We start from the raw sequence: 25,496 nt of genomic DNA, 5'->3' as shown, positions 1-25,496 counted from the left end.
TATGTGATGGCAGGCCTTAGAAAAATGTAACCCAAGTGAGCCAGATCTATTAACATTTTGCTAAATTCTTTGTGGTTTGTAATGGAGTTAAATATAATCATAAGATTAAAAAATATGAGTTTTGCTTCATGATTTATCTGAAGGTTCAATTGACTGAACTTGAGTAAATTATTCACCACTTCATTAAAATTCAGTAGGACTGAAAGTTTCCGTCGGATGCATTAAGCTGTCTATAGCTAATGAAACACTGCATAGTTGGTGCAGAGGGTGGTTTACTCAATATGGCCTGTGTTAAGTGTATGGAATGCAAATGATATGTAAATTTTATATTTTACTTTCCATTAACAAAAAATTATTTATGTACACATCAGAGGAGGAAAATTACTTTCAGTAAGGATCTGCGCAGTGCTGATTCTTAATCTCTTAGTGGGAATATATAATATTTTTACAGTACTAGCATAAAAATGTCATTACTGCAGAGAGAGGTCTTAGAGTCTTATAATGATTATCTTTATTGCTTGGAGATAACATTTTAGTAAATGAGATTTAGTTAACATTCTAATGAAAAGAGCTAATTTGAGAGAAAATTCCTAAGCTAAAATATTTTTAAACAACAAGTTTGTTTACTTTTCTTTCTCTCCTAGAACCTAAATCATGTAAATTATTGGAACAGATGGTACTGAAGATTTGAGCTGTGTGTTATACTTTTAGTAAAGCTAATTTATAAAAAGGCTACCAAAAAAAGTAATATAATAGACTTAAAGGGCTTCGTGGAGTCCAACTGACTCAGCTGATCTTGTTTTCTTGACAAAATCAGTGTCAAAGCTAAATTCATCCATTGCAGCTTCTGCTTGACCCTCTGGTCCTGTGAGCACTATTATTAACATCTCCTTTCAGTCACAAGCTAGTAACTACATTTGTGAATGGCTCTCCCGTTGGCTTTTTTATGGTTAAATACATTTCCATTTTCAGACTTTATTTCCAGATCTCTGCAAGCTTCAAAACAGCCCTACTTGGTGCCTAGCTGAAGTTGTGGCTCCCATTAATTCAGGTGATTCTGTGATATCAGCTGCTTTCCTCAGAACAAGTCTCATTCTTCTTTCATGCTTTTTTTTTTTTCTCAAAATGAAACATTCAAAGGCTCCCGATTCCATATGTTGCATGAACATTATTTGGCACCATCCTTCATGTTATTCTCAAGACACTCTCCAACTTGCCCATTTCCCTCTTTCAATATCAAAATTAGCCACCACATTCCAGGAGCAGCTGGGTGTGCAGGGACCAGATGCATTCAGGAATGGACGCTCAGAACAAGAGTGATTCTTAACCATTTGAGGACCCCTTTTGAGAATCGAAGACCTGGAATCTCTCCATCAGAACTCGGATGTACAATCTCAGAGTATTCCTGGGCCTAGTTGTAGCTCATTCATAAACTGTACCTTCTGGGGCAGTGGATCAAGAACCTTGGCTCTGCTGTGGCAAGGCTGTAGATGGGAATAATTGAGGAAGATTTTTAATAACCACATACACTTGTATAAGCCTCAGGTGTAAGGCAGAGAATTTGGGGGATTTGCAACTGAGGGGTTTGTTTATTATTTTAGAGATCAGATTTTGAAACTATTTTTCAATTATAATCAACCATGTGGATTTTTGTGAGAATCCAATTTCATTTTAAAAACGTATTTAGCTTGCTTTTTCCTGAATTGACTTGTTCAGACATGTTAGTTCTTTTAAGATGAAGTGCTCATGTTTTAAAAATAGCCACCAGGCCCCATTCCCAGCTGGGTTCTCTGTTGGTGTTGGCTGGATAAAGAGCCCCCTGATTGGCTTGATTTGGGAATAACTTCAACCTCGTAGAAAGTAAAACAGACATGTGTTTCAACCACTGGTCCTAATGTAATTTTTTCAATGTTTGTTTGTGGAATTTATGACATCTCTGAAAATACAGAAATGACGGTGGAGGGGAATGTGTCAGTTTATGAATGTGCCATTTAACCAGATAATTGGGCAAAATTTTTACAAAAAGTATTCTCATGAGCAGTACAAAGTCAGGGATAACCATGTCCATGTGCATTTGTGTCTTTCCGTAGTGTTAGACTTTTACTGATGCTATTTCGGTCACAAAAGCCAGGAGCTACGTGGAATTGCAAGGAGGCAACTCTCCCTAGTACCTCCTGTTCACTCGGTAGTCAGAGCCGCAGGCACACAAGTCAGTTGTATTGCAAACCATACTTAATAGTATACTTAATCAATAGGTACGTGTTACAGATCAAACATTTCACAGCAGACAAAGTAACATATAACATCAAGAGAAAAGGGACAAGAAGAAGGGTTAGCAAACCAGTCCAGGGAGACTCGGAGAGCAACAAACCCACGAAGAATCCCCTGGTCTGGGCCAGGCGAGGGATCCACAGGTTTTGCAAGGAGGAGTGTTTGGTGGGGACAGAGCCTTCCCAGCAAATGCCAGGTGCTAATCACAATTGACAGCAAGACAGATCAGTTAAGATGGCCATTTTGAGCTACTGATGTCTAGCTCTTTTTATGGCCACAGAGTCCTCTGGTGAGGACTGATAGTGACAGAATGTGCTTGTTTTTGACCTTATCTGGTGGATGCAGATTTTTTTTTTTTTTTTTTCTTGAGACGGAGTTTCGCTCTTGTTACCCAGGCTGGAGTGCAATGGCTCGATCTCAGCTCACTGCAACCTCCGCCTCCTAGATTCAAGCAATTCTCCTGCCTCAGCCTCCCAGGTAGCTGGGACTGCAGGCGCGCACCACCATGCCCAGCTGATTTTTGTATTTTTAGTAGAGACAGGGTTTCACCTTGTTGACCAGGATGGTCTCGATCTCTTGACCTCGTGATCCACCCGCCTCGGCCTCCCAAAGTGCTGGGATTATAGGCGTGAGCCACCGCGCCCGGCCGCAGATTTTATTTATTAAGCATAACATCTTGTCCCTATTGGCAAAGTGCCCTATGAAATGTAAGATGGAGTTGTTTTCTAAGATGGAGTTACTCATGTCAAGGGTGCTGTATACAAGTGCTCCATCCTGTGACTTGGCATGCTTTAATCTTCAAGTTTTCTTCCTCTTTTTGGTATCTCTATCTTCACTGAGTCTACTTTGCCCTCCTGCTGGACTTGTATTATCTTGGTTCTGTTCACACTTTGTCAATTGTTCCTGTTAGAACATTCTGAGTAGTTTGTTGGAGAGGTGAGTGTAGACTGAGGTTTTGACACTAATGAAGATCCTTAGGGAAAGTGAAGGGGTGGAGGGGATAGACTGGGCTGGGTGAAGTGGGTGGCCTCAGATGAGTTTTTCCTGATGGTCTAAGATGGTGTGGATCTCACCTGTAATCCCAGGACTCTGGGAGGCCAAGGTGGGCAGATCATGAGGTCAGGAGCTCGAGACCATCCTGGCTAACACGGTGAAACCGGTCTCTACTAAAAATACAAAAAAAAATTAGCCAGGTGTGGCAGCATGCACCTATAGTCCTAGGTACCTGAGAGGCTGAGACAGGAGAATCGCTTGAAGCCAGGAGGCGGAGGTTGCCATGAGCCGAGATTGTGCCATTGTACTTCAGCCTGGGAAACAGAGCGAGACTCTCTAAAAAAAAAAAAAAAAAAAAAAAAGATGTTGTGGGCCTTAGCTCCTTAGTACACAGAACTTGTGTTTGAGCCTGATAGTGAATTCAAGTCCAGAGACCCTGATGTGTTGGAATTGCTGGTTGCATTTTACAAAGAATGGTGGACTTCCAAACTTACAGCAACCACTGCTGAAATTTACTGACATGACAGTTATGCCAGCGCCTCTAAGGTGGCAGACCTGCAGTCTCGTTCTTCTCTTTGATTTGGGGGGAATAAATGCAGACGATAGGCATATATTGGTTAAGAATGTGTTTGCCACTCTGCCTCTTCTTCTTTGCCTCAGTGACTTTGTTCTCCTTGTAGGTTATGGCCACACCGTGCCCTTGTCAGATGGGGGTAAGGCCTTCTGCATCATCTACTCCGTCATCGGCATTCCCTTCACCCTCCTGTTCCTGACAGCTGTGGTCCAGCGCATCACCGTGCACGTTACCCGCAGGCCCGTCCTCTACTTCCACATCCGCTGGGGCTTCTCCAAGCAGGTGGTGGCCATTGTCCACGCCGTGCTCCTCGGGTTTGTCACTGTGTCCTGCTTCTTTTTCATCCCAGCTGCTGTCTTCTCTGTCCTGGAGGATGACTGGAACTTCCTGGAATCCTTTTATTTTTGTTTTATTTCCCTGAGCACCATTGGCCTAGGGGATTATGTGCCTGGCGAAGGCTACAATCAAAAATTCAGAGAGCTCTATAAGATTGGGATCACGTGTGAGTATCATGGCTCCCTGCCTGCTCCTTCTGTCTCTGCTTTGCCATTGCAAGCTCCACCTCACCTCCCAGTGAGGAGTCGTTTATAAAAGTCCTGATTGCTTTCTTATTGAGAAGTTTTCTGAATTTACCACCTTCTCAATCATTTCATTTTATGATTTCCTTCAAAACTCTTTATGTAAAAATTAATTACTGAGTTACTTTTCACAGGCACCTTAAAATTACAGATCAATTTCTTACTAATAATATAGGCATTATAAATGACAGTGCCAAAATACATCATACAGCATGTACTTGATAACCAACTGTTAATTTAAAAAAAAGGATTGCTCTACTTTATTAAATATTTTAAGCCCAAGAAAACTAGGCCTCGGATAGAGCTTGTTATCAATCATGCTCTTTAATTTACCAAAAAATTCTTAAAAGAGCTCCTTACCTTATGTGTCCATCTGGTTTGTTTTCAAAGAAGTTAGACTCTCTTAACTGTTTCCAGAATTTTGCATGTGGAAAATAATATGGGCGTTAAAATTCAGATGGCCAGGAATTTATACTTTTTAGCAGTTTTCATTTTAAATTAAATATAATGTCATAGAAAAGCATTTTCAAGAAACTATTCATTTCTGTGTGAGCCTTCCTGTCCTTTTCAGGATGCACAGAATTGCAGTTATAATGTACCTACTGTTTTCATTTCTGCCTTGCCACCTTAAGAATTTTTCAGTTTATGACTTGGCTCAGATCATGTTTTCTAGGAAATCATAGTAGATACTCAGGCAGCCAGATGCTCTGTCTTGGCCCTGTCTTGTAATTCTTAACTCTACAAAATGCTTAGTTGAATTGTGTTTGACACAAAATACATGTGAAATGTATTTTGACATTTCCATTAAACCACGGGCTCAGCCAAAACAAAGACTTTTCTCATAAATCCCCAATGCTTTGAACAGTGCCTGGCTACCATACAAGTTCAACAGATTTTTTTTTTTTTTTTTTTTTTTGCCAAATGGTTACTAGGATGATTTTATATTTCCTGTAGCTACCGTAAGCATTATTTTTAGAGCTCATATGATAGTCACCAGGTGGCCATAGCATAATCCAACCATGCCTCTATTGCTCACTATTTAGGTTTCTTCTAAATCAGCGGTATTATAAATGACACTGTAGAGAACATTTTTGTATATGTACACATTTCTTACTCTGATATTCTTCCAAGAAATGAGATTGCTGGTGCAAAGTGAATACGCCTTTTTGTGACTCACAGAACATAATGGCCTGGTGCTTTCCAAATGTTGTTATGAGTTGACACTGTCATCAGCATTATCTAAGTATGACAGTTTCAGCACTCCTGTGGTGGTGTTGGCCAGTAGCATTAGAAATGTTTTGTGTGTGTGTGAGTTTCATAGCCAAGTAAACATTATCTTAACTTTCTTTTCATATAATAGGTGATTGTTTTTTATTTTATTTTGTGACTTAGGGAAGTAGAATGTTTCTGTAACTATGTTTGCAGCTACAATTTTCTTATATAAATTGTCTTCTGACTAATCCAAGAATCAGAAGACAATCTGACTATAGATTTTGATAACATTATTATGCATTTTGTATTATAAGAAACACTGAGGAAGTTAAGTGGTTGAGCAAAATTTTATTTTTTCAGTTTTTGCCTGAAACCCCCTGGGTATTTTTGTCAGCATTCAAGAGTTTGATTAAATAATAATAAAGGAAGTGGGTCACAGTGGCTCATGCCTGTCATGCTAGTACTGTGGGAGGCTGAGGTAGGCAGATCACTTGAGGCCAGGAGTTAGAGACCAGCCTGGCCAATATGGTAAAACACCATCTCTACTAAAAATACAAATATTAGCTGGAAATTACTTGAACCTGGAAGGCGGAAGTTGCAGTGAGCCGACATCATGCCACTGTACTCCAGCCTGGGTGACGGAGTGAGACTCCATCTCAAATAATAATCATAATAATAAAGGAAAAGACACAGATCCATCAATTAATCTAAATGTCATTACTATTTTTAAACTACAGGAGAGTAGATTGAATGCACGATAATGTTATCAAAATCTGTAGTCAGATTCTGAAGATACTAAAACTTTGTATTCTTGGGTTAATCAGCCTCCTTATTCCTGTTGTACTGTCAATTCTAGCTTCCCTACTTCGTACATTTTTGAAAATCTTTCTCAAATGTTTTACCACCGTGACATGAAATTGGAATTTTTGTTATTCTTGAAGCTTTCACCTTCACAATTCTGTTCCTTTTTATGATGAATTTTTTTTTTTCTGAAAACTGATTTTTAAAATGATGGAAGGAATTTTAAATCACCATTTCCCACGACAGATTCCAAGCAATAGCATTTTATCCGAGTCAACAGTTATCCTTTATTTCCTCAGTAAGAAGCTGGTAGTGGGAGCCAGTGAATAGCCCATGTGTCCAGAAATGACTGGGAAGTAATGGAGAGCTTGGCTTTGCTGCTGGATTTAGGTGCAAGTGTAGATAACCATGCACAAGGACCTATTTAATATCGACATCCATTCTTTTTTTTTTTTTTTTTTAAGACGGAGTTTCGCTCTTGTTACCCAGGCTGGAGTGCAATGGCGCGATCTCAGCTCACCGCAACCTCCACCTCCCGGGTTCAGGCAATTCTCCTGCCCCAGCCTCCTGAGTTGCTGGGATTACAGGCACGCACCACCACCATGCCCAGCTAGTTTTTTGTATTTTTAGTAGAGATGGGGTTTCACCATGTTGACCAGATGGTCTCAATCTCTTGACCTTGTGATCCACCCGCCTTGGCCTCCCACAGTGCTGGGATTACAGGCTTGAGCCACGGCACCCGGCCCGACATCCATTCTTAAATTTTTGATTTAGTTTAGTGTATTAGTCCATTTTCATGCTGCTGATAAAGACATACCTGAGACTGGGCAATGTACACAAGAAAGGATTAATGGACTTATAGTTCCACGTGGCTAGGGAAGTCTCACAATCACGGTGGAAGGCAAGGAGGAGCAAGTTACATCTTACATGGATGGCAGCAAGCAAAGAGAGAGAGAGGGTGTGCAGGGTAACTCCTCTTTTTTTTTTAAATTTGTTTTTCAATGCATGAGAGAGAGTTCTCTATATTGCCCGGGCTGGCCTCAAACACTTAGCTTTGCCTCCTCAAGCGCCACGACAGCTGGCCTAGCCACAGCAGCTCCCAGGTAGTCCTCTTTCCAAAACTGTCAGATCTCATGAGACTTATTCACTATCATGAGAACAGCAGGGGTAAGACCTGCCCCCGTGATTCAACTGCCTCCCACCAGGTCCCTCCAACAACACATGGGAATTCAAGATGAGATTTGGGTGGGGACACAGCTAAACCATAGCATTTAGACTGCAATTTATATGACTAAAATCTTATTCTGTAGTAGAAATTGTAAGAGTATTGAGTGCTTAAAAAGATATGAAGCTTTCTTCCAAGCAACCTATGATAAAACGAAAACTTTTTTAAAACATCACTGGCTTTTTGTGAATCACTGATTATAAAGCAGAGGTGTTAAGTCTTCCTTGCACGCAAGATCACACTTGGGTAAGTTCAGTATGTTGTATGTCTTTAGTAATGCCACATCAGCCCCAAGTATTTTTTTTTCCTCAAAAATTGCAACCCGTAATTCTAACGAATTCAAGTTCATAGGAGATTAAATCATTCTTTGATATATTTCACTCTTTAATGGGTAGTTCCTCTTTGAGCCATGGACTTAAAAACACTCCTAAAAATTAAAAAACTGGCAATAGTTTATTCCTTAACAGACACTGTGTTGGCACGAGGTGGGCAGGTAAGTCACTCACTACTTGATGTATCTATGTTGAGATCACACTGAGATACTCTCCCGTTTCTCACACAGGTTACCTGCTACTTGGCCTTATTGCCATGTTGGTAGTTCTGGAAACCTTCTGTGAACTCCATGAGCTGAAAAAATTCAGAAAAATGTTCTATGTGAAGAAGGACAAGGATGAGGATCAAGTGCACATCATAGAGCATGACCAGCTGTCCTTCTCCTCGATCACAGACCAGGCAGCTGGCATGAAAGAGGACCAGAAGCAAAATGAGCCTTTTGTGGCCACTCAGTCATCTGCCTGCGTGGACGGCCCTGCAAACCACTGAGGGTAGAATTTGTTGCATTATCCTAGAGCATCAGGGTCAGGGTGCAAGAAAAAGGCTTAAGTATGTTCATTTTTATCAAAACGCAAAAGCGAAAATGATGTCACTTTAAGAAATATCCACTGTTTGCAAAGTCTTATTAAACAAAAATGGAACAAAGAAGCTGTGACCCTGGCAGGATGTCTAATGTGCACCTAAAATTCATATGCGACAAAATTGCCTAGACCTTACGTAGGAAGAGAATACTTGAAGCAGTATCCTGATGGGGTTAGAAGCAGATTTTATACTTTTAACTGGAATCTTTGGGGTTTGCATTTAAATCATTTAGCTGATGGCTAAAGAGCAAAATTTAGAAGCAAAGAAAGCATAGAGATGTGTTTTATAAATAGGCTTATGTGTACTGGTTTGCATGCGCCCATCCAAAATGATTATTTTTATAGAATCTAAGTTAAACTTACTATTTATAATGCATAGGTAACCATTAACTATGTACATATAAAGTATAAATATGTTTATATTCTGTACATACGGTTTAGGTCACCAGATCCCAGTGTACTTCTTAAACCAAGATTGTAGATATTCTGTTTCTTTTGATTTCTCTTTATACAAAAGGATCTAGAGTTGCTACAATAAGGAGAATAATAAACTTAAGAGTGAAAAATCATATTATTCTGCTGCAATAAATTTCTATCCTCTTGCAATAGAATGGTGTCAGATGTCTTAACATGTTTATAAACTTCTTTTGGAATTGAACAAATTATGAATAGGATTTATAAAAAGATTAAGATACTTTATTTTGAAAGTACATTGTGGTTTGCAGCCACCTAGTACTAAAGCACAGAACTTAAACACAAATCCCTAAATGAACAGATTATGTTGCATTAATCTAGGAATTTTAAATTTAGATGCTAAAATGAACAAAAAAATCACAGTTGGTTGTAATTTTATGCTTTCATATATCAGGAGTGTGCATATATATATATATGCGTGTGTGTGTGTATGTATATATATAAAGGAATACACACACACACACACATATATATATATATGAATATATATATATATGTGTGTGTATATATATACATGAGCGAGAGATCTCTATATTGCCCAAGCTGGCCTCAAACACTTAGCTCTGCCTCCTCAAGCACCAGGACAACTGTGTGTGTATACACACACACACACACACACACACACATACACACACACATATAGATATATATATATATACACATACACACTCCTTCATGGAAAACATAAAGGTCACATTAAGTTGATGTACACAGGATACGATTAAGGATTTTAGAAGAGAAAATGAGAAAACTCCTGTGTGATCATGAAAGCTCACTGAACCTCCTAATGGAGCCTTACCTCTCATGGGTAGCTGACCAGGAGTTGATGTTTGAGGGGTTGGTAAAAATTGGTGCAAAATCAGCACCCTCTGTTGAGCCGGCCAAGCACTCTGATCGTGGGGCGGTCCTCCTGACAGTGGGTTGCTCACTCAGTAACCATCTATCTTCTGTACCATGTGCTGCCATGAGCCAATCATTACCAGCTGCAGGGCAAAGGGAAAGCTTCCCTTTTCCCTTCGGAAGGTTTGCTGAAAAATCAACTCACAAAAAAAGGCAGATTAATGAGAAAAGGCATACAGATTTATTACTACCGTGCATGCAGAAAGAATTAGAGAGTGATTGTCCCACATCTCAACGGGGGTTCAGATGCTTAAATAGCTTACTGATTAGAGGAATGGGAGATGGAAAAATGTACGTGACTTTAGAGGGAAAGTATTTTTTAGAGGAATTCAGGCGTGCTGCCCTGAAAGCATATTTCCTCCCTTTGACCATGTCTCTGCAATGGAAAACTGCTGTCATGAGGGCAGATCACTGGTTAAGGGTAGAATAGAGAATCCTTGGGGAATAGAGGGATGCATCATGGCCATAACAGGGTCTGCAAACGTTCCCGATGATCACAAAGCTTGGTGTGGTGTAAAGTCCTGAGGTGCTGATGAATGTAAATCACAGAAGCTGGATTACGCTTGGAGAGTGTTGTTCTATTTTATGCAATGCAGGAAAAAAATAAAAGGCTGGTTTGCCACAGCTGCTTGGCTCTAACATGAGAGAGAAGTTCAAAGTCCAGAATATGAGGACGTACATGAAGAAAAAATTCTGAATCAGATGTCATCAATAAGTAATAGAGTTTAGTACTTAATTTTAGGAACTGGTATGAATCCGCAGCGAACACATTAAACCTTAATGCCCTTCAAATTGTTGTTGTTAATGTGAAGGGCGAAGTAGAAAAGTAGGAGCAAGTTTTACCTCGACCCTCACTCCAGCAGGCAGGAAATGTAAGGGAGGATGTCTTCCCCAGGGTTTCTTTTTGTCTTTGGCCAATGCTGCTGCCCTTTGTTCCCCTGGGAGAAGCGAGCTTGGTGAACCAGGAGGAGCTCTGGCTCAGCCCCTCAGAGAACAGAAACAGGGCTTGCTGCAGGCATGACATGGAGGTGGCAGATGGACGGGGTAGCTAAGCCAGAACTGACATTGGAAACCCTTTAGTTGGAAGAGAGAAAATGAGAAGTTGAAGATGAAAGTAAATACTACAGGATCCTGGGTGATGAGTACAAGCTGAACTCACCTGCTTACCAGGAGCCTTCAAGACAGAGTTCCTAAGAGACCTAGGGAATATCCTCGGGGTACAACAGCAGCAGGAAGCCTTGTCGTTCCAGGGCACGGTGCTGTGTGTGAACTTAAATGTGTTGTGTCTGGTAGAGATGTTAATTTCAAAGTAGTGGATACACTCCATGGAAGGAGAGAACAGAGACTATCTCAGAGTGGGAGTTCTTAACCTTTCAGAAACCCAAAGGTGGAGAGACCAAGGGATGAAGACAGTCTTTTTTTTTTTTTTTTTTTCCCCCCCCCCCCCCTACCGCCCCACCCTGCCAAGGTAGTCTTTAAATGAATCTTGTAAAAGAGGTTCCTAGGACAGATAAAATTTGGGCCAGATCACTCCATTTATAACCCTGGTTTATTTCTATAGTAATCACACCCCTAAGATATTTTTTAAGTATTTGTTCAAAAGTTGAAGAAGAAAAGTGAGAGAAAAAATAAACATTTTCTGAAGACAGAAATTTGGTAGGACTTCAGAAAAAACAAAATCGAGTAATGTCTAGATGACTGACATGGGTTCACTTTTTATTTTTTTTTACCTGAAAAAAAAATCACACTCATACTTTCTCCAAACCAGCTTAATGGGCCTTTTGGAAAATGAATGAGGCGATACTTACAAATCTGGAGACCTCAAGATAACTGAAATCGTCAATGCAAAGCCTTTTTATCTCTTTGAAGTTATCACTAGTACACTGATCTCTTACTAAAAGCAGCCATTTGCCTCAAAGAAGAAAAGTTTTAAATTGGCACAAGCACACGTTAGAGAATCAGAATAGGATTATCTGTCTCTTATTCAGAATTCAGTCAGAGCAGAGCTTCCTGATTGTGTGGCATAATACATTTATTTTGGTATTTGTTGTTGTCAAAGCCTCCATGCTGAGAAGAGCTGTGATAAATACTGATATCCTCAATTTAGGAAGGCAGTCCCTTTAGGATGTAATTTCAGAAATGTATATATGGCAAATTTAGAAACAAAAATTTCTTAATAGCTGAAATTGAAATGAGACAGTATTTATCACTTACTTTATTAGAGTATGCCCCGTAACATTTTCAATCTATCTCTGTAGAATGTTTAAGATTTTCCTATGGTTACTTTTTTTTTTAATTCTGGAAGGGTTTTACATTGTGGAAATTTGGTGCATCCAGGCCTTTTGTGTGAGGTAAGACATAAAATTGCTGAAGTCAATTTTCCTAGTATCTCTCTTACATAATATGTACTTTCAGGCAAACCGCTTTTTGGAGTGCAGTAAGGAACCCAGAAGTAAATAAAAACGCTTTTTAAAGTATTTTTCATGTCCTGGTAGGAAAGCGCATTTAATAAGAAGGAAGCCCTCTCTTGCTTCACTCAGAGCATACACATACTTACTTCACAAAGAATTCTAATAAAATTATTACTCTGTTTTTCCAACCCACAGAAAATAAAGGAGAGAGTTGTATTAAAAGGAAAATTTCAGACAAAATTAATTCGGCAGAGTTTATCTGAACATTAAAGGACTCATGAATTAGATAGCATTCAAACCTGAAGAGGTTCAGAGAGCTTCACTCTAGCAGCAAGAGCAGCAGGGTTTTATAGGCTGAACATGCAAGCAAAGCAAAGCAACTGCTTGATTTGCTAGGGCTAAGTATTTGTCTTAATTGAGTATGATCTACTGGAAAGTCCCTGGCCTTGGTGGTGGTTTCTGACTGGTAAAGGGTATTCTTTTTCACTGTTTATGTTGAATTGAGCTTGGTTGGATTTCCTTACCTAGGAGCTGAAGGGCTCTAGGACCATCTCAGCCTAATGGAATCTCAATTATTTTAACAATTGCTACTCAAATTTTGTGTCAACATAAATGACATTACAATTTTTGACACTTTAAAAAATGTAAAGGTCTTCATATGCAACTTGGCAATAATTACTGTGCAATCACTTAGGCAGCCTTAAAATAGTAGGTAGTCTCTCAGTTCTGTAAAAGCATTTAGAGTACTTGCACCCTTCCCTAAGCATCCTGCAGCACTCAGCATCTGAGTAGAACAGTCTGACCACTGTTTTTTATACTGAGAAGGAGAAATGGTCACATCCTCTAGATGCATGACAACCTATCTTACTGAAAGCAACTTTTAACTAAGTGTGGAGCCTCACTTGCATGTTAGCATGGCAGCTCACATGCTGTTCTCAAAGTGGGTGGCACAGTGTACTCAGAGCCACAAACCACACACAGGTGGCCTAGAAAATTTTTACCAATGTGCAAAATCCACATTTTAAGCCGATTGTCAGAAACAAATGCTTGGTGCCACAAAGAAGAACTAGCAGTCACACACAAAGTTTCCTCAGCAAGGCAATTTACTTCTGCAGAAGGGTGCTGCCTGCATCAGTCACAATCACAAGAGCACACTGAACAAAGGAGAGAAGGGTTTTTATCCCTAATGCAGTTCCTGTCCCTGTGTCCTTCCCCTATTGGCTACATTGGACTGCGCCATCTAAGCTGATCCTGATTGGCTAAGGCTTGAATTTTTCTAACTATGGTTAGTGCATGATTTGTAAGAAGAGGTGGGGATGGGAATGGTCTGTCCATTGTAGTACAAGGCATATCTGGACATGTCTGGGCATAACAGGGCATGACTTGAGCAGGAGGGTTGTTTGCAGGTTGCAGACAAGAGTACAAGGAGGTTGGGCTTTTGAGCAAAGGATAAGAACATTATACAATTAAACCTTTTGAAGAGGAATTTATTATTCCTAATACAATGACAGAACATACTCGCGTCAATAGGATTACGAAGTATGAATACACACTTGTAGAAAAACATGGCTTTTCCACATTGGTAAAAATTTGTAAGTGATGCTCCAGACTTAGTTCATTCTCTTCTAGATCAGGAAAAAACCTAGAAAGGAAATATATGTAGAGAAGGGCAGCCAGTGTGTCAACAGCCCAACAAGAAAGGCGCCAGAAACCCTCCAGGGCAGACCCAGATTAAGAAGACAGGCAGGGCCAAGTGGCCTCCAAGAACCGCACATTTCTTTTGATGTTATTTCAGTAACACAATTTTCATGACAACATTAAACTATGTTTATCCAGCTAGAGTAAGCAAATAGCATTTCCATACAGAATAACTAAAACTTATTTTAAAATGTTTCCTTTTTAAGTGGTAATTCCTTTTGTCTAGAAAATTCCCTCAGGCTGAGCATCTTGTCTTCCATCATAAAGTAACTGGCTGTCTCCATATGAAGATGACACTATTGCTAAAATCTTGCATAAAAAATAATATGTCTATATTATTTTAGGTGAAGAAAGTAGCTACGTTTTGAGAGTCTTTTTCATCCTCTTGGTTTTATTATTTATAGAAATGATTGTAAGCCAAAAAGCATCTGACACAGGTTCAATCAATTTAGTTTATTTTGTCAAGGTTGAGAACATGCCTGTGACACAGCCTCAGGAGGTCCTGCCACATGTGTCCCACGTGGTTGAACTGCTGCCTCATTTTATATGTTTTAGGGAGACATAAGACGTCAACCAGTACATGTAAGATATACATCGGTTTGGTCTGGAAAAACAGGACAACACAAGATGGACAGGCTCCTAGGTCATTGGTGGATCCAAAGGTTTTCTGATTGGTGATTAGTTGAAAGAGTTTATCTAAGACCCAGAGTCAACAGAAGTGTGTGTTTGGATTAAAATAAGGGGTCATAGAGACCAGGGTTCTTATTTTGCAGGTAAAATCTCCTGGTTGAAAGCAGGCTTCTGAGAGAATAGATTGTAAATGGTTCCTATCAGACTTAAAAAAGTGCCAGACTTAGTTAATTCTCTCCTAGATAAGAAAAAAAATACCTTGAAAGGGAAGAGGATTCTCTACAGAATGTAGATTGTTCCCACAAGAGACAGCTTTGCAGGGTCATTTCAAAATATATCAAAGAAACATATTTTGAGGCAAAATATTTCTATTGCTTTCAGAGCTTGCTGTCATGTCAGCATCTTATTGCTACATAGAGTCTGCTTCATCAGACTTGAGGTCTCTGTTTTAATGTTAATGCTGGTCAGCAGTGTCTGAATTCCTTTCATGGAGGCATGTCCAACCATTCACTTCCATCACAGCCTGAACTAGTGTTTCGGGTTAAGTTTGGAAGGCCCTTAGCTGAGAGGAAAGGTCCATTCAGTAGGCTGGGGGGTTTAGAATTGTATCTTTGGTTTACATTTCATGTGTATATGCAAATATAAGTATTTTCACACACATTACTCAGCATTTAATTTTCACTTCTAAGCAATGATGAGACATCCAGAGCCCATCAGCCACCAGATATTCAGACCTTCCAATTAGTCCACGGGTGTTCAAAGACATCAGCCTAGTTTACTCCAAACTCCTGCCTTACCTTGTTCTTGCTCTGCACAAACATCTTTGGTTTAAATTGCTGCATTCGTTTTGGATAAGTGCCCTTTTTTATGTGCTCCCTTGCGTAATGAAAGCTTTCCTCTAAGCGGTTGTTACCAACTTAGTACATGGTGTGATGCATTGCAATTTAGGACAGTGTGACCTTAAAAACTGGAACCAAGCCGATTCTCACCCATTCAACAGTGACCGAGCTAGATTTTAAAGGTCACTGTAATCTACGGCACATGCTGTAACTGACAGAACTCTATTAAAAAGTAAAATAATAGACTGCATTTTTGTCATGGTCTATCATTTTTTCCTGATAATTTGGGGAGCCTGAGAAGGAGATCCAACTGCCCCAGGGACCCCTGTCTTGGGTGAGTGAAGCAGAACCCATGGCATGGGTGGAGTCAGACATTGACACCACACATTCTGTTGGTGACTCCCTCCTAAAGGGGCACTGGTTGGAGAAGGATGACAGCACAGTGGGTCAGTATGGAAACCTAGCTGTGCCACCTGGAACGCTTCTCAGACCGCCATGGAGGGTCTTAAAGAGCCTAATCACCTACAGTCACATTCGTTTTCTTTCCAGCTGATCATCTGTGTTACCTATGTCTGTAGATTTCAAGATTCCATGGCTATCTCTAAGGCAAAAAGAGAAGTATTTTATGAGTGTTACACAGAATATCTGGCCAAGTGATTATGAAGTAGCTTTTTACCCAAGTTGTAAAATGAAAATGTCCTGTGTATTTATTTCCCTTAGAACATAATATGTAAACGGTCCAGTTGCAAGATCTCACTCAGACCCAGTCAAATCCAATGAGAATGGCAAGACCCCATCTCTACAAACAATTTTAAAAATAGCCAGCTGTGGTGGTGCACACTCAGGAGGTTGAGGTGGGAGGACCACTTCAACCCAGAAGGTCTAGTCTATAGTGAGCTGTAATGGTGCCCCTGCACTCCAACCTGAGCAACAGGGCAAGACCTTGTCTCAAACAACAACAAAATATCCCCACAAATTTAAAAGAAAATGGCGCAGTATGGTGCCATGTGCTGTTAGTCCCAGCTACTCAGAGGCAGGAAGATGGCATGAGCCTCGGAATTCAAGGTGGAAATGAGCTATGACCGTGCCACGACACCCCAGCCTGGACAACACAGCAAGACCCCAGTCTCTGAAAAAAAATTAAAACACCCACTGAGAAGAGGTGGCTGTGAATACCTGTGAACCAAGGAAAAAGAAGAAGATGCAATCACTGAGGCTAGAGAAAGAATATAGAGCTTACTGAATAAGTGAACACTCTTAAGGACAACTTTAAAAATTCAATTTAAGCTACTACATTTATTTAAAAGCTTGGACTTATTAATTTTCTTAAATTCTAAGCAATGACTAAAAATCAGTATTCTGTCACAACTGTAAATAACATAACAGTGAATCATTATGGGTAAATAGAATCTCTGTGTGTGCAAACAATTCAATGTAACTTTACACACTTAGGTTATGGGCTGTCCCTCTCAGTTCCTTTGCATGTGGCTCTATATTTCCAGACCCCTCAGATCAGCCATGGAGCTCCTAGTCATGTGGTGGAGGCTCTGAAGGGGTCCACATTAGGCACTATACCCCCATCTCTTCTGTGACAATGGAGTAAAATGGTTTCTAAAGGGAGCGTAGTTCTTCTGGAGCCAGGTAAATCCAGGAGCTGTCTAGAAGTGTTAGAGCTCAAGTGTTAGAAGAAGAGAGCTTTTCTGGAGGCAGATTGTGATAATGAATGCAAAGCAATTAGTTTGCTAACTGGTGCTTAGCGAACACTTTTCACAACGGTTAGCTGCTACTATTAAAACCAATTTTAGTCATTTTTCTAAAACACAAATGATACCCGCTGCTGTGGAAGTGAAATATGGCACAGGTTTTCAAGGCAGCTGCCCATTTTTTATTTGGAGTATAAACACACACCAATTAGCAATGTGGGGTCATGAAATTCCAATGCTATCTGGTGTCCTGCAAGTCGTCAGGGAAGCAATAAACTCAAGGGAGGGAGAGGCCTCTGAGGGTTTGGGCGGATAATGTCAAGGCCAAAGGGATACTTCCCCTTCTCCTTCCGAAGGTTTATTGAAAATCGACTGATAAAAACAAGTTAATAGGAGAAAAGGCGTACTCAATTATTTGATCACAGTTTTATGTGACACAGGAGCCTTCAGAATGGAGACCCAAAAATACAGGTGAAATTGTCGGTTCTTATGCTTTAGTTCAACAAAGTATGGATAATTGTATAGAAAGAAAATTGGACCAAAAGAGAGTAATGGAATGCTGATGGGCTAAGAGGGGAAACCCAGCAAGGCCTGTCTGTCTAGATTCTTCCTGGCCTCTCTGAGCACGCATTCCTTCCTTCCGAATGTGAGGCAGCACCCTTTCTGGAATGGGGGTCTTATGACCTACAATCAAGTGAGGTAGGTCAGGAAATTTATTTATGTCCAATTTTTACACAGAAAGACTGAAGAGGGACCCCAAGAGTCATACTTTTTGGTTTTATGGCTGGCTGTAGGGAAAAGGATTTCTGGCTTCCATGACCTGCCTTGGGGAAGAGGCATTCTAGTTTCTATGGCTAGCCTTGGGGAAGAATGGAACCGAGAAACAGGAGGGTAGAAGAAGGTCAGAGAATAACTTTTGCATCTGAGGCCTTCATTTGGGGTATTGTTTTCTGATTCCAACAACATTAGGAAAGGTCTTGTGGGACAGCTTATCCCTGGAGACTAAGGATGAGAACATTTTAGGAGGTCAGTGCAAGCCAAGGTGAAGACCTCAGCCAGGCAGCAGTAGAATGGTCACTTGGGATATGGCGTAGTGGCTCAAGGTGGAGATGCTGCCACCGGGCACACCTGTGCCAGTCTCCAGATGTGGTGCCTTGGGCAGGCTTCTCAACTGCAGCTTCCTCATCTACTAGCTACCCCCTCAGGGGATGTAAAGATCATAGTCATTTCTTGGAAAGCACTTAGCACAGTGCCTGGTCCATTATGTATCATAATACAATTCAGTTGCCAGTATTATTGAGTGACCATTCTGAAGTTTTTCATTCAGCCTGTTTATAAAATAAGAATAATATTGGCAACTAAAGTATGCGGAGGAGTAGGGAGAGAGCGCCATCAGTTCAGGAGAGTGAGATATGAGGGCTTCTGAAGACTTGGCGGGGGTTCCTGAGTACTTTGACCTGAGGATTGACCTGAGTCCAGAGTGCAGTCAAGTGAGACTGTCATTAGTGTGTAGAAAATGAATACTGAAGGCCTGGCATTAGGAAGGCTGGCCCACCCATTGATGCACAGGTTAGATCATTTAGAGGGGTACTGGAGCTGGCAAGTACAGCTTGGACCCAGTTCTAGTAATTAAAGTCTGAAAGGGAAGCAAAGGAGAGGGGATAGAAGGAGCAGATAATGCTGAGGGCAGTTTTAACACATAATTAACATGTTTTCCTAACCCGGAATGATTAGGATGCAGAAACATACAGAAGTTTCCAACCTAAAACTAAAATCGTGGTGCTTTAACAAAAAAAGTGGAGAAGGGAAGGTAAATTTGTTTCATGGTAATGTTGGGTTTATAATGGAAACGTTCACATGGGTTAAATCAGATTATCTGTGCAAAATACCTATTACAATGCCTGACCTGATTTTTTTTTTTTTTTAAGTGATGGCATCTTGCTATGTTGCCCAGGCTGGCTTTGAACTCCTGGGCTCAAGGGATCCTCCTGCTTCAGCCTCCCAAGTAGCTGGAAGTACAGGCATGCACAGCTAGGACTGGCTACATTGCCTGACATTTGGAAGGAAGATATTAAGACTCAGAAAATGGTCAAAGTGTCAACTGCTGAAAAATGTCCAATTGGATTGATGAAAAGGACATTGGATTTAACTACAAGGTGGACTTAGTGACTTCTGAAAGCAGAATTTGAATGAAAAGACTAGGAAGGGCTAGTTGCAGGGATAGTGACCATAATAACTGCCGACAAGACAATAGTTCTGATCAACATTTCTAATTGTATAACTTAATGCCTACCCGTACTTTCTGAAATTTTTAGCAGTAATTCAAGTATTTCAAATATGTTTGTGTCCTGCATAAAATTCCAATTTTGCACGACACACACACACAGACACACACACAAATCTAATACCATCCTATTTTATTCTTATGTGGTTGTGATGCTAATTTCAGAAGGCTAATTTGGTAAAATGTTCTTTGCTACTTACAGAACCAATTGCATCTTTAGATATTTTATAACAATACATTATGCAACATATTTTATTTTTATTTCACCTCATTTAACTGGTGAAGGTTATTTGTCAAATATATCCATTTCTAAAATTATTTGTCTATCCCAGACACCCTGCAGGCTGAGCATTTGACACAAGATGGCCTTGATGTGAGTTCAGACTATAGAAGTCACCCCCAGGCCGTGCAGTAAGAGCTAGCTCTTCGGTCCTAGAGGTGAAACCTGATCAGAGAGATCACTTTAAAAATCAGTTATCCCAAGAGAGAGATTTCCCCACATAATTCTAAAACATTCCTTGTGCCTCATTGGCATTTAAATACTGTAGTTTATGAGCTGTATGTCCAGGTAATAACAAACAAGCCACCAACTAGGAATTTATTTTAACTGGCTCTTGCTGTACACCGATAATTAGTGCTCACAAGTCCCTGGGACCATGTAGAGGATGGCAGTGCCTTCTGAAGCATTAAAGAAAGATATCCAGTAGAGTTATAGTCTTGGAAGGACCTCACCACACATTAATTCTTTGATCATGAACCGTTTTGGTTACTCTGCTAAATGCATACACTATTCCTTAGCTATGTCTACATAAAATAATGTACACATATGTACTTGTGAACATTCCTTTAAGCAGTTTAATAGTGCTTAAGAACTGCAATGTCTCTGACTTTTCTTTCTTTTATTGGATATCTGTAGGAACAGGGCTATTAGGGCCTGAGACGAAAGAGCCAGCAATATCGTTACAGGAAAGCAGAGGATTTTATATTTTTATACTGTCAAAGCCAAAGAATTTGTTTTGTTTTTAAGGTGAGGAGAAAAGAGAGGGGGCATTCTCTATTCTTTGACATAAATTTATAACTCCAATAGCCCTTCTCTCTAAAATGAAGGCAGTGTGTTTTCATTTGCAGATATGCCCAGAAGTCAGGAGATTTTCACCTGTTCTCTCAATAATTCTAGGTCTGTGTGCTGCGTGCTGCCAGACAGGAGACCTATTTCTTCATCAGGTTAATTTATTCCTCCTTAGAATAGAACAAATACCAATAATCTCTTCATTCATCAGGGACAACATCGAACAAAATTAATTAAGTAGCCATTTTAGACATATTCATAAAGACTTAGAAGGGATAGAAAAATAAATTGATTTTTTAGTGAAGGAGAGAGATAAAGGAGATTATTGAAGGGCTAGTGCACTTAGGAAGTACAGTGCTGCATACAATGAGCTACATGGAGGGAAAAAGGGGTATTTTAATTTTCATTGTTTTGATTTTTAGTGTGAGAATGAAATGTGCCAATGAAGTAAGAAAATCACAGTTGCCAGGAAAAATAAGTTCTTTGCATTTCATATTTTGTCTTAGAATCTTATATTGGGAGTGATTACCAAGATCAGAAATATTTGTTGAATGAATAAGTGATCTCCCAGCACTTTGTCAAAAACGAATTAGTAAGACTGATTTGCCATCAGTATCAGAATTCCCAAGTTTTTCTGTCTTCCCATCTCTGAAAGATCAGAATCACAATGGCGACAGATCACACTGCCATCTCTACACTGTTGACTTTGCTTCTGATCCAGGAAGCCTGTGATTCCCACCGAGTCTACAGTTTTGAAAAGACAGGAAGTGGGTGTTCCAACACCTAACAGGAGTCCACACGTCACACCATCTCCATGTTTTCACGTGAATGAGTAAAGAGTGGAACGAGAATAAGAGGTATGCCAGTGAGAAGAGGATAAGCCCGTAGAGAGCCCTGAGATGAGGAATCTGAACAGACTTGCAGGGTTTACAGAAAGGGCCAAGTAGGTCAGAAACCAGAGGCCTGACGTCAAGAGAAAGGGAGGCTAGGACCTATTTATTTAAAGAAGAAAAGCCAAACTAAAGCCATGGCTGCCTCTTTGTAGGTTCAGCTGTTCCAAACTGGGCTGATACTGGCCCATTTAATGGTGAACAGAGTAGTGAAATAATTCCAGCCAATCCCTGGAAAACAGACTGTTAGCAGTGCACGCCAACAGTTTTGGTGAATTCTGTTCTGGGTCAGTAAACAGTACTTAAGAATATTAAAGGCAGAGTGACCAACTGCCCCAGTTTTCCGAATTCAAGGGCTTACTGAAATGTAGGACTTTGAGTGCTAAAACCAAGACAGCTCTGGGCAAACCTGAACAATTGTTTTCCCTAATTAGGGGTCACAGCGAGTCTGGATTCATTTATTATTTTTGACAAACACTGAGATACGACACTCTGCCAAGTACTACACTAAGCCTTTATAAAACAAAAAGCTCCTCGAGAAGCTTGCAGTGTGGTTGTTGAGTAAGGCATTGCCTAAATAACACAAATGCTGTAGTGGACCCCGTCAGGACCAAGGCCCTCCCTTACCCTAGCTGGCGGGAGTATTGCCTGCTAATGGCTCACTGATGAGTCTGTTATAGTAATTGCCCTCTGCTGAAGAAAGCTTTCCTGCCTAAGAGTACATCTCCTACTTGGAGAGTCTTGATCTAGTGATGGCCAATGCGAGTTACAAAGGTCCGTCCCTCTTGTTCCATTCCCGGCAACCTCAAGGGCCATTCTAGCTCCCGTGTGTCCTACTGGCTCATCTGAGATGCCTGCTTCAACTGCAACATTTTTCTTGAGAGCTGGTTTCCTTCAGCATCCTTGGTCATGTGGCCATCTCTAGGCTAAAGAAACAGAGCCTGATGTTTTAGATCCTTCATTCAACTACTTCCAACTAACTGCGTGAAAAAGCTGTCTCCTTTTTTTCTCTTCAAACGAGGCATTATTTTATTTCTCTGAGCAGCTCTCTGACCAGTTTGCCCCTCATATTTCTTTACAACAATATATTTTGCAATAAAATATCATTAAAACATCATTTGAATGATCTCAGAATAGGTCTCTCAGTCTCTTTAAATGGATGTTTTCCTTAGGTAAAAGTAAAAAATGCATGCCTTTTAAAGTGCAACTTAAAGTTCAAACTATATTATCAGGTCTACAGATGAATAAGAGCAATGAGGCAGAAAGCATGTCTGCTTCCCAGCCACGGAAGCTTCTATGACATTCCAATATCCTGCCAAGGGGAAGGGATATTTTCTCAACACCACCACCCACCGCTTCATCCCACTTTAGTGAATTCTGAGGGGTACACTTTCCCACAGGGCATTCAAGGAGTGTTTATTGTCACGGTTTTCTATTTTTTTTTAAAAAAAAAGAACTTCAGATGTGGCAGGAAGGAAGGCTTAAAATTCCATCTGTCAGCTCCTGAAACCGCATCATTTCTATTCTAGGACTAAAGTTGGAATGGTTATGGCAGCTGCCCAAGAGCATTTGATAAGGAGAGCCTAAATACTCAGCTCCTTATTAGCCTGGAAAGTCTGGGGTCTTGGAAGCTGTGAATTCACTTTGTTACCTAACGGAGGGGATTCCAAACACTGCCTGGTGACCTCAGATATTTCTGCAACCCAGAGATGGATGCTATTGGATTCTCCCCCACAATCAACTCTGTTCCTGACTTAAGCCAAATGGGTCTAACATGGGGGAGAATCTCCTCAATATTATCAAGACCCAGGGAGCGTTTTGGGAACGATGTACAGGCAATGTCTGGGTAAGGAACATGCTTGTGATATGGCTACAAATAAATGAAAAGCTTAAAAGTGGAGGAGATTGTTTCAGGGCAGTCAAAGTCTTTTGAAATGTCAGGGGCTCCTCCCCATGACTTCTGTCCATTCCTCCTTAGTGTTGGCTTCCAGTTAAAGAGAGCGTTCACCATATATTTGATTTCTCAATCATGAATAAATCCATTTAGCAGCTTCCTTCCTCAAAACCTTTGTTGTAACTTTCTTTTCTCAAATTTAGACTGTCTCCTCACCTACTGAGAAGTTCTGACACTTTTATACTGAGAATGGTGACTTAAATTCAGAATGAGGTAGTCTTAAGATAAAGTGAATTCAATTCGGGCTTTGCCACAGGCTCTATGGTAATCTCACTATTTAATCTTTATTTTCCTCATTTCCAGATTTGTCTTCCCCACTGTTTTCTTTGTTATGAACTTTAATAGTCAATTTAGCATTCCTCATCCAGGAAGATAAATTTTATAGAAGTACAGTCATCCCTGGGTATACTCAGCGAAGTGGGTCCATGCAGTTCAAAACTGGTATTGTTCAACCAGCAACTGCATTTTTCCCTCTATTCTTCCCTCTAATTACCACCCTGGATGTTAAATATGAAATAAACATAAGAAGACATCTTAGAGGTAGACAGAGGAATGCAGACCAGCTATGGAACTCAGGGTCAAGGAAGACATACACCACAGAAAAAACTATGGTTTTACACCATCCATGATAGCAAAGACTGAGTGGGGAGCCCAGATTTTGACCCTCACTAGGCTGTAATGAGGTACCCCAATGTCCCTGGGGTGGTATCAGAGGAGGCCAAATAGAGAACTGGAAACTACTCACCATGTGGTAACGAATCTCCACTTCCACCCTAGCCTACCTCCATACACACACAGTGTCAATGCAACCTGACTTCAATGCCGCAGGCATTTTTTCCTCCTGCTTAGATGAGGTCAGAGAAGGCCTACTAGACAGTCAGGACTTTCAACAGTGCCCAGTGGTAATGGGACCATCCCCACCACAGTGTCAGTGGGGAGCCATAATTCCCACCCTCCACGAGCAGTAACAATACCTTCCCCTGAGGAAGTGATGTCAGACATAGCCAACTAAAACAGAAGGTTTAAATAAGATGATGTTTCATGACATAATATTTAAAAAAAGCATTCATACCAAAAGCTAGGAAAATCTCAAACTGAATGAAAAAGACAATCAATAGATGCCAACACCAACAAAACAGATACTAGAATTGTCTGATCAGGATGTTAAAACAGCCACGAAGACAAAGTTTCAATGAGCAGTTATGAACATTCCTGCTCAAAACTAAAAATGAAAAATAGAAACTCTTAGCCAAGGAGGAAACTGCCTCAACCTGACAAAGAGCATCTATAATAAGCCTACAACTAACAGTACACTTAATGATGAAAGACTGAAAGCTTTCCTTCTAAGATTGGAAACAAAGCAAGGATGTCTGCTCTCACTGTTTTTATTCATTATAGTGCTGAAAACTCTAGCCAGTGCAATAAGGCAAGAAAAGGAAATTAAATTCATACATATACAAAAGGAAGAAATAAATGATTCATATTTGAAGATGATATGATTGTCTATATAGAAAATCCTAAAGAACACAAATGACCTAATATCTTCAAACCAAAGAACAGATTGTGTCCTTGTCTTACACCATAAACTAAAATTAACTCAAAGTGGATCAATCTAAATGTAAGTGCTAAAACTATAAAACTCTTGGAGAAAAACATGGGGGAAAATCTTGATGACACCGAATTTGACAATAATTTCATCGATATGACACCAAAAACATAAGCAACAAAAGAAATACATAGGTAAATTAAACTTTATGAAAAATCTAAAACTTCTGTGCATCAAACGGCACTATCAAGAGAGTGAAAAGCAAGAGAACAGCAGAACAATCTGCAAATGACATATCTGATAAGAAATTAATTATTCAGAACATATGTAAAAACGTCTACAGTTCAATTACAAAAATACTACAAACAATCCAGTAAAAAGAGAAATGCAATTAAAATCACAATGAGATACAACATTACTTTTATTATAATGGCTATTATTAAAAAACAGAAAACAGTAAGTATTGGTGAGAATGTGAAGAAATTGGAACTCTTAATGGGAATATAAGACAATGTAGCTACTTTGGAAAA

General features: G+C 40.0%; 1 protein-coding gene across 2 annotated transcripts in view; it reads left to right on the top strand.

Moving 5' to 3' along the window:
* Nucleotides 1-9,139, top strand: part of KCNK1 (potassium two pore domain channel subfamily K member 1) — a 57,982-nt gene extending 48,843 nt beyond the window's left edge. For both annotated transcript variants that reach the window (XM_032242320.1, XM_032242321.1), the window contains exons 2-3: nucleotides 3,945-4,340; nucleotides 8,217-9,139. In XM_032242320.1, the coding sequence (XP_032098211.1) occupies nucleotides 3,945-4,340; nucleotides 8,217-8,476 (656 nt within the window). In that variant the 3' untranslated portion in view covers nucleotides 8,477-9,139. The remainder of the gene's footprint in view (nucleotides 1-3,944; nucleotides 4,341-8,216) is intronic.
* Nucleotides 9,140-25,496: the final 16,357 nt, after the last annotated feature.

This window comes from Sapajus apella, unplaced genomic scaffold, assembly GCF_009761245.1.
Source record: "Sapajus apella isolate SASKATOON/1434 unplaced genomic scaffold, GSC_monkey_1.0 scaffold49, whole genome shotgun sequence".
In the NCBI taxonomy this organism is placed as follows: domain Eukaryota; kingdom Metazoa; phylum Chordata; class Mammalia; order Primates; family Cebidae; genus Sapajus; species Sapajus apella.
The sequence above is the reverse complement of the archived record's forward strand: the minus strand, read 5'-3'. Positions and strand labels throughout refer to the sequence as shown.